This window comes from Camelina sativa, chromosome 11 (genome assembly GCF_000633955.1).
Source record: "Camelina sativa cultivar DH55 chromosome 11, Cs, whole genome shotgun sequence".
In the NCBI taxonomy this organism is placed as follows: domain Eukaryota; kingdom Viridiplantae; phylum Streptophyta; class Magnoliopsida; order Brassicales; family Brassicaceae; genus Camelina; species Camelina sativa.
Window position 1 is genome coordinate 32,799,863 of NC_025695.1, and position 15,545 is coordinate 32,815,407.

General features: G+C 35.7%; 3 protein-coding genes and 1 non-coding gene across 7 annotated transcripts; 1 reads left to right on the forward strand and 3 right to left on the reverse strand.

The window, feature by feature from the left end:
* On the forward strand, window positions 907-2,627 carry LOC104724958 (haloacid dehalogenase-like hydrolase domain-containing protein 3). 3 transcript variants are annotated; one of them, XM_010443531.2, is made up of 4 exons: window positions 907-1,174; window positions 1,549-1,843; window positions 1,945-2,151; window positions 2,232-2,627. In XM_010443531.2, exons 2-4 carry the CDS (start codon window positions 1,580-1,582, stop codon window positions 2,526-2,528), a joined length of 768 nt encoding a protein of 255 aa, XP_010441833.1. In that variant the 5' UTR covers window positions 907-1,174; window positions 1,549-1,579; the 3' UTR covers window positions 2,529-2,627. The 3 variants fall into 3 exon arrangements, with proteins under 3 accessions (XP_010441833.1, XP_010441835.1, XP_010441834.1); XM_010443533.2 differs by having other exon boundaries at window positions 920-1,174; window positions 1,474-1,843; XM_010443532.2 differs by lacking the exon at window positions 907-1,174 and adding an exon at window positions 1,186-1,469.
* On the reverse strand, window positions 2,651-4,867 carry LOC104724959 (mitochondrial amidoxime reducing component 2). Its single transcript, XM_010443534.2, has 8 exons — window positions 4,677-4,867; window positions 4,019-4,168; window positions 3,762-3,938; window positions 3,581-3,669; window positions 3,440-3,504; window positions 3,253-3,355; window positions 3,069-3,182; window positions 2,651-2,965 (listed from the first exon to the last, which is right to left on the reverse strand). The coding sequence occupies exons 1-8, from the start codon at window positions 4,768-4,770 to the stop codon at window positions 2,831-2,833; spliced, it is 927 nt and encodes a 308-aa protein (XP_010441836.1). The 5' UTR covers window positions 4,771-4,867; the 3' UTR covers window positions 2,651-2,830.
* On the reverse strand, window positions 5,151-6,787 carry LOC104724960. 2 transcript variants are annotated; one of them, XM_010443535.2, is made up of 3 exons: window positions 6,681-6,787; window positions 5,849-6,086; window positions 5,151-5,429 (listed from the first exon to the last, which is right to left on the reverse strand). In XM_010443535.2, the coding sequence occupies exons 2-3, from the start codon at window positions 6,064-6,066 to the stop codon at window positions 5,339-5,341; spliced, it is 309 nt and encodes a 102-aa protein (XP_010441837.1). In that variant the 5' UTR covers window positions 6,067-6,086; window positions 6,681-6,787; the 3' UTR covers window positions 5,151-5,338. The 2 variants fall into 2 exon arrangements, with proteins under 2 accessions (XP_010441837.1, XP_010441838.1); XM_010443536.2 differs by having other exon boundaries at window positions 5,849-6,077; window positions 6,681-6,783.
* Window positions 6,887-6,960, reverse strand: TRNAT-AGU. The gene has a single exon. It is a non-coding gene; the product is annotated as a tRNA-Thr (tRNA).

Sequence of the window (15,545 nt, forward strand, 5' to 3'; positions counted from 1 at the left end):
AGTAACAGCAGCCATAGTAGTGAAGTGAATCAAGAATCAGAAGAGAGAAGACAAGCAGATTGGGGCTACAAGATCGATGAAATCGATCAATCAGTTTTGAATGAATTACCAGTTGAGATTCAACGAGAACTCAGGAGTTTCCTACACCCTAATAAGCGGCTTAGCACCAGTAAAAGCAAAGGTGATGGTTCTACTTCAAGCATTGCTCATTATTTCCCACCACTGAATAGATAGATCCAAGCTCCTTTATCTCTGTTGTTGACTGTATATAGTCTAGTCATTATATTGTATCCCTTTTAAATACTAGCTAGATTTATTATGCTAAAGGTTATATATAAAAATGTTATTTTAGAGCTATTATAGACTAATAATTATGTATATAAATGTTGAACGAATTTGTTGAGCACATATTCAAACATTCCTACCTAACAATCACTCTCTAGTTTTTGTAGCATGGTGGCTTATTTGGATCGATACCTCTACCAAACGAAAGAGTGTATTACATGTTATTGTCAAAAAGTCAAATAAAATCGAAATGCTGCTAAATTATTACTTGGCCTAAATATAATTATCAAAAACAAAATAAAAAAAGCTTGGCCTAAATATAATTATCAAAAACAAAATAAAAAAAGCTTGGCCTATGAACTTTTTTTTATTATTGTTATCTTAACAAATTAATTTTCAATATTAATGGAAGACAAAAGAAAGACAGAAAAATATCGAAAACCTGAAACCGTTGTTGGGTTCGGACAATACAGCAGGCAACTATCATGCCATTGCCAATCCAATGGGTTTATTCTTTTCTTTTTTTTCTTTCCTTATGTGAAAATGACCTAAATACCCTCAAACTTGCTCTCCAAATATAGCATAATTAATTACCTTTAAAGTGTTTAAGAGTGTCCGATTTCTCAAGAAACACATCTTTTACACGAAAGTAAAAAAATAATTATGACTAAAAGAATTCTAATAGCTGCCTAATTTTCTCTGTGTGCGCAAAATCACAAATCACACGCATCTCTCTACTGTTCAGTTTCGTGTCTATATATCATCATCACACAAAAGATTAGTCTTGGTGATCTCATTTCAGTGTTATAGCTTTCAAAAGCTTATTAAGAAGCAAGCAAAACCCAAAGAAGAAACCACCAAGATTAGCAGCAATAGCGATTTCATCTATGTGAGATATTTTTCTTCGATTCTAAAGCTTAAGTACTTCAAATCTCTGTCTCTCTCCTTCACGTGTTTTTCCAAATCTCCGTGCTTTCTGCTTTGTTTCTATCTAAAAAGCCATCTTTTTTTTTGCTGACCCTACATTTGATATGATCTCGCTTGTTTGGACAATAAAAATCGATACTTTACCTGGAGGACTCCACCATTTCTTGTCTTGTTGGTTTATTCAAAAAATCACCACTTTTTAGCCAAAACCCCTGAATTCGAATCTGTAAAAATTTAATCCCTTTTTCTCGATTTTGGTAGGTGACGAAAAGGAGCTCAATTTCGTATCTCTGTATCTATCTGGTTACCAAATTGATCATCTTTTTGGTTGTGCAGATTTGGGGTGTGAGAGAAAGGAATCTGAAAAATGGCGGTGTCGCTTTTATCGAAGTTAAGGTGTATCACAGTAGATGTTACTGGTACGCTCATAGCATATAAAGGAGAGCTTGGTGATTACTATTGTATGGCTGCTAAAGCTATTGGTTTGCCTTGTCCTGATTATAAACGAGTTCATGAAGGCTTTAAACTAGCTTATACAGATATGGCTCAAAAGTATCCTTGTTTCGGTTTTCATGCCAAAATGCCAAACATTGTTTGGTGGAAAACTTGTGTTAGAGATTCCTTTGTCAAGGTACTTACTTGTGTTGGATTCTTAAATCATTCTTTTGTTATATTTGGTGTATTGTGTGTTACTTAAACTTAGAATGTTTATGGGATTTTTGATTTATTTAGGCAGGATATGAGTATGATGAGGAGACATTTGAGAAGATTTTTAGGCGAATCTATTCGACGTTTGGCTCTGCTGCTCCTTACTCTGTGTTTCAAGATTCGAGACCGTTTCTAAGATGGGCACGAAGTCAAGGGCTTATAGTCGGACTTGTTAGCAATGCGGAGTACCGTTATCAAGAAGTTATCTTACCTGCCTTAGGTTTGAACAAGGTAGTGAAGAGGAGTCATTGTGAATTTCTTTGGTTCTTGAAAACTTGGACTCAGTTTTTGCCATTTGATTCATTTTTCAGGCAGAGTGGGACTTTGGTGTGTTCTCTGGAATTGAAGGGATAGAGAAACCAGATCCGAGGATTTACAAGCTTGCGCTAGAGAGAGCGGGGAATAATATTGCGCCTGAAGAGGTTTTGCATATTGGAGACAGTATGCGCAAAGATTATGGTCCGGCCAAGAGTATAGGGATGCATGCTTTGTTGCTTGATAGGTTTAAGACAGAAGCTGCTAAAGACTGGACTGAAGCTGGAGCTATTGTGCTTCCTGATTTGGTTGCTGTTCAACAACTTTTGGAGTCTGATAAGTTGAAATGTTAAAAATGAGACATCTCTAAGTATGAAAATCTAATGTATTGTAGTATTGCACATGTTGTCTCCTTTTTCCTGGTTTGATAAAAAGATAAGTTTCAACCTCAATTTCTATAACCAAGTCCTCTGAAAACCTCAATTTTTTTCAATTAAATTTATTCAAACCAAACAAAATCACACTTTTAACAAGGTGAATGCAACAACAAGTGAAGTTCGGAAGTTACATGAAAAAGAAAGTATCTTTGTATACTTTATTTAGAGATACAACACAACACAGCAGAAGAAGAAGAAGAAAAGCAAAATGTTTTGACTTAAACAGCAGCTTCAGCTCTGGAAGGGATCTTCCTTATGACAGAGATCGTATCACCAACTTTGATTGTCTTCTTGCCTTTGTCTTCAGTGTTGGTTAAGTTCCAATTCCAAACCATCTCCTTACCAAAGAAAACCTGTCGTAAAAAACCGAAAGATATCAGTTTTATTGAAATTGGTTTAACATCATTATGAATCCAACAAGTTTCTCTCAAAACTAGGTAAGAGCTTATATCTAACCTTTCCACGCGGTTTCTTGTCTGGCATTAACACATTGTCTGATCTGAATTTCATCAGAGTTTCAGTTGGTTCTGCTGCACCAGGAACCCCGGTTTCTTGATTCACAGTTGGTACCTAAAAGAACAAAATGGTTAAAGCCTCAACTTGAGAATCTGAGTGTACTTTACTTTCACATCATATTCACCTTGCAGCGGCTACATAGCCTAACTCCTTGGAAAACTAAATCGTTTATTTTGATTTCATCCCAAAGATCTTCACCGAAAGGATCACAATTATCAACAAGAATGCTACATAGAAACACCAAACCACGGATTATGAACAAAACAACCATCCTTGAAGGTATTAAGAATTCGTGATGAATGAAAGTTTACTTGGGTCTAAAACGGTTTATAGGCACTGGTTCTGGCAGAAGTGTATTCAACTGGTCTAGAGAAGCCTAAGGACCAAAAGCAAAAAGAACATCAAATGCGTATTCTCATCAACAGATATTGGAATTGTGGGTATTGGCTCACCTGAGATGCAAACAAAAAGGGGAACATATCTGCAAATGTTGTAGAGTAACCTGCTGCAAACTCAGGAGGTGAAGGTCTAGTTTCAGTGTCTGTAGATAAGTTTCAAAAGACTTGATCACTGATCTGCATCCAAATATGTTTGAAATGAAAAGATTCACAAAAAAAAAATATAAATCAAAACCTTTCTTAAACCGAACCAAACGGCTTTGTTTTCCGAGATAATCTGAAAACCATTTAGCAACTTCTTCTCCTTCATCAAACGCAGAGCCAGACCATTCCCACATGGACACACCTTCTGCCACCGAGCTTGGCTTAGTCAACGGGATCTTTAACGGACTCATACCAGGGGCATTTAATACTGCAAAATGAATAATCAAGAACATAAACTCGAGTCTCAAAATTTCAGACATAACTTTCGTAGTTTAGCCAGACACTCACCCAAAAATGAGTCCTTCGTTGGCTCCCAATCTTCCAAGAAGGCTTCCTTAGGCAACTCAGATTCGACAAGAGCAAGCTTTGGCTCAACTCTTTGAGTGTATGCTCTTCCTTTGTAGTTCACAACTAACCAATACCGGTCCCATTGAAATCCTACATCAGTTTCCACAATATTCATTAGATCCACATTAAGACAGCTTCATAGTCAAACATTTCATTATTCACACCCATACTGAAACTTCAGTGTTCATGCCAACAAATAAGGGAAGATTTTAGTCCTTCACTTTCTCAGAAAAATTGATCACTTTCCATCCAATCAAGCAAGACACTTTATAGTATCATCAAATGTATCATCATATTCATCACAATGAGAGAGAACAATCTAATGTTCATACCAACAAACAAAAAGAGAGAATTTTATTGTTTACTCTCATTCTACCGGAAACCTCGTTCACTCTCTCTCTCTCAAAAAAAAAATTCACTTTGCCTCAAGTCAAACAAGACCCTTTATTACCATCATCAAAACACATAACTTGTAACTTCACATAAACAGATCAAAATCTCAGAAATTAACTATCATACCATTTATTAAAAAAAAAAAGAGCTTTTATACTTTCTCAGGAATCAAAGGGAGAGAAGAAGATTGTTCTTGAATTTTTACCAGTATGAGTTACGGTAGCCTGAGGAACAGAGATCCCACGGCAAGATTTGATCGGATAAATGACCAAAGATTGAATCTTTAGAGCTTCCTCCATCTCTCTCTCTTTCACAGACAGTGGCACCCCTGACACGATGATGAATCTTTCAACTTTTTAGTAGGTGGTAATCGAACAATTCAAGTCTTTGGTCATCGTTTTCAAAAAGGTGTCGTTTTGGGTTTGTGCATTTTACACACGTGGATATTACCAGACCGGTTACACCAACCCATTCAATGAATGTTATCACTTTCACCCCCAAAAAAGAGAACAACTCTTACCAAAATTTCTATCAAAATGTTGTCACTTTTTACAAAAAGATGATCAAATACTCAAATAGTAGTAAATAAATAAATTGATTTAGTTAATATTTTGTTCAATAACGCATTAATAGGTGAAGTAAGGTTATCGAAGTCTAAAGATTAAAGGAAAACAGTAAGAAAAGCGAAGCAAATAGCTTTCAACTGTGTGTCTCAACATAGTAACGTTTGAACGTTATTGGAAAACCAATGCAGCTTTTAAACTTTTGAGTAGGATAAGTTTTTACTTATAAGTTCTATCTGATCCAACCAGAAGAGTCTGATTCTAAAAGTGCAATGTTTTTTTTTTGTAGCCATGGTTATTACTTCTACTTGTTACGCTTCGCAGCACGTCTTCCGTGACCCTTCTTTGGTGGTACTTTGTTACGACGCTTCAACATCTCAAGCTTTGATATCCGCCTACAACAACACACAACTTCAAGTTAAAATGCCTCTCAACAGATTATGGCAAAACAATGATTAACATTACCAGTGGAATAAACCAAAGTGTAAGTGAAGTTTAGAAAGTACAATCCATAAACTATCCTTCTCAAATAAGATCATATTGCTACTTTGCTGCAGTTTACATCAGAGACGCAAGGAAAAAGACTCTTCTTAACCTTCACAAATCACAGTCATCTAAGTACAATACTCATAATATCTACATCGAGTTTCTTTCTCATGGTTCCTACACTAACTCCCAATTTGCAGTTGAACTAAAGCTTGTGGAAACATGTTACAGCTTGATCTAATTCAGAGATTTCAAGTGGTTTCTATGATAAACAAAGCAATTCATTGGAAGGTAGACCAAAAACAAAAAAAGAGGTTTAGGAAAGTACTCTTGTTCTTCTCTAGCCAAGACATTGGGATCCTCATTCTTAATGTCATATGGATACCATTCTGCAACCTTGTCACCAACAAGCTTCTTCCTTAATATCTTATGAGGAGATCTCTGTCCCGTTGGGTTAAGCATATGTCCGAAAATCCTGGCTCTCGCTTCGTTCACACCTCGACCCACTGCTGAAGATATAAGGCTTTTCAGGCTACCACTAGCCATCTTCCTTGACACTATACCAGCTTAAAAGTAATAAACACAACAAAACAAGAATCAACTTAACAAAATCACACATTGTAGTCTGATAGATTTGACGAAAAGGCACAAACATTTAAACCACAAACTTGATGTTAAAATACAGTAGCTTCTGCAATTACGAGAATGTGCAAACTATGAGAATCTTAAAATTAAGGTTTCTATGTCAGTGCTATCAACTCTAAGCAACGATTCCGCAAAACTAGGTTCCGTTTACTTAACATTAGCTTCTAAAAACAGGAAATTTCGTTACTGAAACTAAGACATCAGCATTAGTTCCAGAAGAATCTGGGTACAGTTTCTACATTTTTGGTGAAAAACCAAAAAAAAAAAAATGAAAACTTTAAAGGATCCCTAGATCACAATAACGTTAGAAACGCAATCCAATCCAAAATCACGAAAAGAAAGCAAAGAGATAAGTATTTTCGTTATGAGTCCCCAAAACACTCTCTGAGACATTTCATCGAACACGTTTCATGCCCGAATCAAGAAATTTTTAGAGGAACCAATTTCACCATAGGCAATGAGATTACAGGTCGACCCTGGTCGGAGAAAACGAAAATGAGAGGAGAGGAACTTACCGAGAAGAGAAACAGTAGCGACGGCGACGAAAGAAGAAGGAGAGATGTAAAATGAGAAGAAGAGAGACTAAAAAATGAAAATAAAAGCTTTCGGACAGGTATGGGTTCTGTTTGAACGTTTTAAAGTATAAGGTCTGTTTCTATACATATTGGAAATAAAAGGATACGGTACGCAATTACCCAAAATGAAAAAAAAATTAATACGTTGCTTTCATTGAGAGTTGAACTCAAGACCTCCCGCTTACTAAACGGGTGCTCTAACCAACTGAGCTATGAAAGCTTCGATGATTACACTGTAACACGTATTTTAATATCCGTATCGCTTTTTGTGGACTAATAGTTTAAATCTTACTGTTAACCTTGGTGGTTTTTAGATTTGACGAAACTATAATTCAAAAACAAAATTTTGTTCATAAAAATATACTAATATTAGTTAGCATATATGACGTCATATTTCCCCCTCGGAACTATCATATCGTACTAGATTCACATCGAACTTTAACCTCGTTCTATATTTTTGTAAAGATTTTAAAATTTACATATGACTTGATTGAGTTTAAAATCTGAAAAAAATATATATGCATGTAAATAAATTTTATTTGAAACATCAGTTTTACCGTTAAATCGATGTATTCTCGGTTTTTTTATTGGTTTTTGTCGTGATTGTTTTTTTTTGTAATCGTAAGTTTTTAAGTTGTAGATTTCAGTTTTAATTTGTTTTGTGTTTTCTATTACAGTTGTCGCAAATCTGCAATTAAATTGTATACATATTTAATACTATACCAAAGAAACAAAGCACCAGTTTATCCCAAATATGTAAAATCGTGGAACGTACCAATTGAAGGAGTTTTGCTTCAATGATGAGTTATATAACATTTAGATATACACGTGAATGGAACAATGCTTTGAGATGGATTGATTACCTATATTGTCCTATATATGGGTAGGTTTGATCAGTATGGACCAAATGAAGAAAGAAGATGAACTGTTACACTAATTAGCAATTAGGTTTCATTAAGAGGCATAACCACAAGCTAAAATGACAAATAATTATGCAAATTGAGACTGATCATATTTCAGGAATAAACCCTAAATAAGAACATCCTATTTAACAAAATTGAGAATGTTTTCCATTAGATAAGAGTTGTACACTTTTAAACCTTCTACAAAAATAAACCATAATGAATATGACATATTACCCTTTTCACATCAGTATTGATACTTAAATTAATCGATTTTAAGGATATACGATTCCTTACATAAAAGAATTTACAAGCATATATAACTAAAAATATTGATAAAGAAAACAAGAAGTTTTGGACTTTAACAAGGATTCCCTTATGATCAAAATGTTATGTATTTTCTATCATTTAAGCAAAAGACGAATAAAAGCGTATTGTTGTCTCTTTCATGGAAGTATTACAATTCACATTTGTATTTCTATAGAGTGTATGAACACGGTGTGGTTCTACTTCAGCAGCTAAATACTTCGGCATTTATTTCAAAGATGACATCTACAAAATCTTTTGTTTAATCGGGAAAATATCAAAGAGAATCAAATTAGAACTAACCAATATGTTGCCAAGTTTGGGGTAATGACAAAATATGGATATGATAGAGCGCCTTTGATTGACCTAGAAATTATTTTATAGGTATAATTGAGCAATGGGTTTAGGGTTTAAATCTTCAATATCTATACCTTTTAGGCTTTAGATTATGGACTATTTTGTTAATTTATAAAATTCATGCTATTTAAGAATATAATAAATATATAGTATATAAATCATATATATTACAACAATATATAAAGTAGGTAATATTTAACATTAATCATATATTTTTGTTTACGAATATATATTTCTATAAAATCCAAATATAGAAATACAACTGCCCTCTTTTTTGATGAAAGAAAAGTAATGAGAAGCAAACACACTTCGCAACAAAAGCGGAAATTAAAGAAATATTCTTCAACCAAGTGATGGTCTCTCATCTCACCCACTCTCTTTCCTTGGAGTATAAGTTGAAAAGACTACACAACTCAGTAAAATTTACAACTTCTTAACAACCAATCAAAATGTCGGTTGATGAACCCTTTGCATGCATTTAAATATCCAAACTTTGATCACTAATTTATTATGGTCTCCTGGTTCGAAGAGATAATAAGAAATCTAAAAACATTTTTGTAACAAGTTACAAAATGAATATCCGAAACATCTTATAATTATGAAGAAGTTGCATAATTTTAATCATATAAATTATAGAGAATCATGCATTATCTAGAATATTGAGTTAATACCGATTGTAATGGTAAATATTGAGTTAATACCGGCCGTAACGGTAAACATCAAGCCAATACGGGCCGTAACGACAAGCATCAAGCCAATATGGGCCGTAACGACAAGCATCAAGCCAATATGGGCTGTAGCGGCAAACATCGAGCCGATACGGGCTGACACAACAATTAACGAGTCAATACAGGCTGTAACGACAAACAACGAGTCAATAATGCTGTAATTGGACTTTGTGACCGACTCTGAATTGCTACACCTCTATCAAGAAAATATTTGACTCAATCTCTTGGAGAGAATATTCAGAACGACCTTATCTCATGAAGAAGCGGTTACTCAAACCCAAATCTCATGAGGATTAGGGTAAAGAGACTTCCCTATAAATAGTGAGCGATTTCGACATGATAGAGGAGGAAATCGAAGCCAAAACAAGAGATCCAAAACATAGCCGCACGACTCAATTCCAAAGCATTGCTAGGGTTCCTAAATTGACTTGTTGTGCCTTAAACTCTTGTATTTGAACTCGATACTTTGATCAATAAGAACGACTATTCAACATCTATTTCTTGTTTCCGTAGTCTCTAAATGAATCGATTATTTTTGCCCAAACCTTTACGAGGGACGACAGAAGAGAGATGAGTCATTACGTGCCTACGTGGGACGATTCAACAAGGATAAAGTGTCGATACCAAGTTGCAACGTGTCTACTGCCATATCGGCATTCAAGAGAGGTTTACTCCCAGATGGCGACTTGTACAAGGAGCTAACCAAGTATCAATGTAGAACAATGGAGGATGTGCTCTCGCGGGCATGGGCACAAATAAAATGGGAAGAAAATACATTGTATTAACATCGACATTCATCACATTTTGACTCTCGCGTAGTGAGAAACGAAAGATCGACACGGGATAATAAACCTTACCAAAGACATCGAAGCGAATACACTAGCGTCATAAGAAATGGTGAGGAACCTTATCAAATTTTAAGCAAAACTGAAAGTGAGGAGCGCAAATCGTCAAAATGACAAAGTCGTCAACGGCGTCTCGATTTTCACGGCATGGTGATATCAGCCATGTGTTGATGACAAAATCAGTAGAAAAAAACTTACCTGTGGAGAACCAATGCTAATGAATCGACAGACTTGAAAAATTTATGGATGATTACCCATTGAGGAAGCATTTTTCAGTATATTAGTCGCTGCTAACCAGTTGAGGAAGCAAGCGCTAGCAAAATTTATGTGACGAATCACTGAATGCAAAAACTTGACAACGAAATACTCGTTAACAAGAATCTTATGGTGAGACACTTGATGCACAAATCTTCAAGATGTTCTCTACCAAAACTTGGAACTCATGTCATGAACATGGGCTATAAATCATGTTGCAAGACAATAAAATCATATCATTCGGTGTGAAGCTTGTCACGATACAAGATAAACATGACTTACAACGCAGGACATGGTCCTGAAGTTGTTCATCACATTACACATTGAAGTCATTGATACACGAACACGTGAACGATAGGCTCTCTGTGAAAACTGGGTAATCACCTGAACGTAAAACATTCGCTACAACTGCCTATTAGTGAGACATCGCTATAGGAATGTAACAAATTTGGAATCCACCTAATGGTCAAGTCCAAAATGCTACACTTGACAGCAAAACACTTGCTAACAATAAATTTGCTATAAGGTCACGAATCTGGATCATGTCACGAACATGGCATCAATATCTGCATTGTGGCAAACTTGTCAATGTTTAGCCAATTCAAGAAATTGGTAGGAATCACATTGTTATTTTGAACCCAATGTAGACTCAATGTGTAATCAATTCAAGAAATTGGTTAGAGACCACATCGTCTATGTAAAAGCCAATGTGTAACCAATTCAAGAAATTGGTTAGGAATCACATTGTTATTTAAAAACCAATGCAGAGCCAATGTGTAGCCAATTCGAGAAATTGGTTAGGAATCACATTGTTATTTTGAAGCCAATGTAGACTCGATGTGTAACCAATTCAAGAAATTGGTAGGAATCACATTGTTATTTTGAAGCCAATGTAGACTCATTGTGTAACCAATTCAAGAAATTGGTTACGGATCACATTGTCTATGTAAAAGCCAATGTGTAACCAATTCAAGAAATTGGTTAGGAATCACATTGTTATTTAAAAGCCAATGTAGAGTCAATGTGTAGCCAATTCAAAAAATTGGTTAGAAACCACATTGTCATTTTAAAGTCAATGTAGACTCAATGTGTAGCCAATTCAAGAAATTGGTTAAAGCCACATTGTCTATTCAAAACAAATACATAATGAGTGTGCAGCCAATTCATGTAATTGGTTAAAGCCACATTGTCTATTTAAAGCCAATAAATAGTAAATGTGTAGCCAGTTCAAGAAATTGGTTAGGAACAACATTTTCATTTTGAGGCCAATGTAGAGTCAATGTGTAGCCAATTCAAAAAATTGGTTAAGAACCACATTGTCTATTTAAAGCCAATGCATGGTTAGGAACCACATTGTCTATTTATAGTTGATGCATCAATGTGTAGCCAATTCAAGAAATTGGTTATGGCTGCACTGTCGTTTCTGAACCAATGTGAAATCAATGTAAAGCCAATTCAAGAAATTTGTTATGGCTACTTTGTCGTTTAGGAACCAATGCGGAGTCAATGTGTAGCCAATTCAAGAAATTGGCTAAGACCACATTGGCGTTTTAGAGCCAATTTGGGGCCAAAGTGCGGCCAATTCGATAAAATGGATATGGCCAAATGTCGACTTAAACCAACACTGAGTCAACCGTGTATCCGATTCAAAGAATTAGAGCCAATGTGAAGTCAAGTTGTAGCCAATTCAGGTAATTTTGGTTACGCTAACATTATCATTTTAAAAGTCGATGTGAAGCCAATGTGATAATTGACTAAGGCTATACCGATCAATTGGAGCCAATGCGGGATCAGTGTGTAGCCAATTCAAGAAATTGGTTAAGACAACTATATCGTTTCAGAGCCGATGGGAAGACAATTCACTAAATTGGTTATGACAAAATTGTCATTGTTGAGTCAATGTGGAACCAATTCATTAAATTGGCTATGACAAAATTGTCAATATAAAGCCAATGCGCAGTCAACTTGATAAACCGGTGATGACAAACATTGTCACAGGTCTTGCCACGGGATAAACATCGTCCCAAAACTACAAGATCACGATGTGGATCACGACATCGTTAATGGAAGGCAGTGAATTAATCAAGTGCGAGAAAACGACTACATCTAAAAGGTATGTCATGACTTATAAAAATATTTAGCTTTATATTTATGGTTTATTAAAATAATACCATTTGTCCATACTACTCTCAAAATTCTTACTAAGAAAATAGAGAGTGGGGGGGCAAACTGTTGGGCATAATTTTAATCATATAAATTATAATAGATAAATTCTATTATAATTGTTGTATATTCTATAAATAATAGAGAATTATGCATTCTCTAGAACATTGAGTTAATACCGACCATAATGGTAAACATTGAGTCAATACCGGCCGTAACGGTAAGCATCAAGCCAATACGGGCCGTAACGACAAGCATCAAGCCAATATGGGCCGTAACGACAAGCACCAACCCAATATGGGTCGTAACGGCAAACATCGAGCCGATACGGGCCGACACAACAATTAACGAGCCAATACGGGTTGTAACGACAAACAACAAGTCAATACATGCTGTAATTGGACTTTGTGACCGACTCTGAATTGCTACGACTCTATCAAGAAAATATTTGACTCGATCTTGTGGAGAGAATATTCGGAACGACCTTATCTCATGAAGAAGCGGTTACTCAAACCCAAATCTCATGAGGATTAGGGTAAAGAGACTTCCCTATAAATAGTGAGCGATTTCGACATGATAGAGGAGGAAATCGAAGCCAAAACAAGAGACCCAAAACATAGCCGCACGACTCAATTCCAAAGCATTGCTAGGGTTCCTAAATTGACTCGTTGTGCCTTAAACTCTTGTATTTGAGCTTGATACTTTGATCAATGAAACTGACTATTTTTGTGGTGTGGTGGTGAATGATGTATGGAATGATGACTTATGAATGAATGGATGGCAGGGTGTTTCAATTCCCCTTATGCAATTGTAGTATAAGAGGTGTCAATCCAATTTGAGTGTTTGTGAACAATCAAGATGTGCATATGAGTCTAAGTCAAGCCAGATGTAAAGGTTGTTTGTCACTAACAATCCTATTGCAGAATGTAAAGTGAAGAAAGTAAAAACTACTAAGATAGATGCCAAATGTAAAGAGAACAGACTAATCAAAACTATGATGAACCAAGAACAGAAATAGAACTATGATAATGCAAGTAATGCAAGGCAAGTAATGAACAGGACACTAAGTAAATGCAACAGAAATGCAACTAGAATGAGACAAGAGATAAGACAGGACAACTACAAAGCATAAACACAAGTTCTGGGTTGGAACTCGAGCAAGCACTCGATCGAGTGCTGATCGAGTGCACGGTTGAGCTGGACAAATACGCAAAACAGAGCAATACAAGAAAAACAGAGCAATACCAAAACTAATCAAACAACGATCAAACAACAGGATTTAAGCTAAGAAATCAATAAACAAGGAAGGTCTTGAGGAGGGATTCATGGGCTGGACTATGATTGAGGTCATCTAACTTGGTCAACAAATCTCAAACAACTTGAGCTAATCTCTAGACATATATTTCTAAGACATGTTTAATCCACTCTCATGGCAAGAAACAATCAAACTCATGCATCTCTAGACTTGTTCTCACAAAGTAAAGAATCTACACAAGCAGGCATTAAGCAATATGTCAAAAATCAAACAAGACTTCTAATCTCTTAGCAAGCCTAATGATAGTCTCTAGATCTAGCCTTATCTATGCTCCTTAGACATTGGTGTGATGCTAAGAGGCTTGAAATCAGATCCTACCCTCTCAGATATAGGATCAGCATTAAGAACATCTAGCCTAGAAGAGATCTACAACAATCAAGCTTGACCAAATCAAACAAACCTCAAACACAATCCAGCCTAACCCATCCTCAAGATCCTAAGCAACTACTCACAAGAACACATGATGAACAACAAAGTCATAAACCCAGAAAATACTGAAACTTGCATCATTAGAAAGATAAATCAAAGATCTACAATATTGAAGAAAGAACCAAACTCAAATTCTCAATATTAAGAAAGTTATGAAACCAACAATATTGAAGAATTTAGTCTTTTTCTCCTTTTAAAAGAAGTACAAGATCTAAGAAAATAAAAGTGCAAAAGGAATAATTCTAAAAAAGGTAAAAACTAGGTTTTTGACTCTCTAAAAAGCTGGACTCTTTTGGTGGCTGCAGGTACAAGCCCTTATATAGAAAATGTAGTGGAAGCCCTAAAAACGCTAAAAGACAAAATAGCCAGGCGGCTCGACCAACTCGACCTGGTGCTCGGTCGAGTGACCGGTCGAGTTGGCTCCTCTTGTGCTCCTCCCACTCGGTCGAGTCCCTCTCAGCACACGGTCGAGTGTCTGGTCGAGTGGGCAGTCGAGTTGGACTCCGGACCTTGGTTCTTCAGCCTTAGCTCTCTTGCTTTCTCCTCATGATTGCTTCACTTCTCCTCAGCATTGCTTCCATGCTCCTTAAGCTCCAAAATCACCTGTTTATGCATGAAAAGATGCAAATGCAATGCAACTAAACTCTAATGCAAGAACAGTCCTAAAGCTATGCAATAATGGTCAAAATGGATAGCAAAAGATGCAAAAGATGTGAATATATTAAGGGAAAACAGGGTAAAATATATGAACATCAACACCCCCAAACTTAGTCTTTGCTTGCCCTCAAGCAAATGAACAAGACATAAGAAGGTAGGTGAGGTTTGAAAGTGGGATCTCAGCTCCTAAAGCTTGCAAATAGACCATCTAGAATCAATGTCCAAGTTACTAGTACTATGATGCAAGTTGAATGAGCTGTACTTAAAGATTTTAGACAAGCATATCACAACCTTTACTGATTTGAGCTTTAGATGTCCACATGCATTCAAATCAAGCATTCCTTTAACATTCATTAATCAAGAACATGAATCAATTATATGCAATGCTTAAACTCATTTGGCTTGGCAGTAAAAGGTTTAGAGACAATGATGGCCTCTCTTTAGAGTGAGGTTTATCAATATCAAGGTTCTCTCATAAAAAATGGATTGAGCTTTAGAAGAATGCTAAAGGTGAGAACACTTAGACACATACAAGAACAAAACCTTGTCTACCCAAAGGCACCCAAAGTGTTTATCCTATCAATCTAAACACAATTGATCCTAGTGCTACCCTTTAACTTCTTCTCTTCTCTTTCACCCTTTTCTCTTTTGATTTTAAAGTCTTAGGAGAGGTTTCTTATTTGATCTTTCTAGTGGAATGGGAGATTCTTACTTATTTGCTATGGTTCTCTTTTCTTCTTATTCTTAAGACATATAAGCATTTTGCTAGACTTTTCTTTTCTTTCTTTTCTTTAACTGAAACCATCTTTAAACAATATCATACTTCCCATTCTTTCACTAGACTTTGA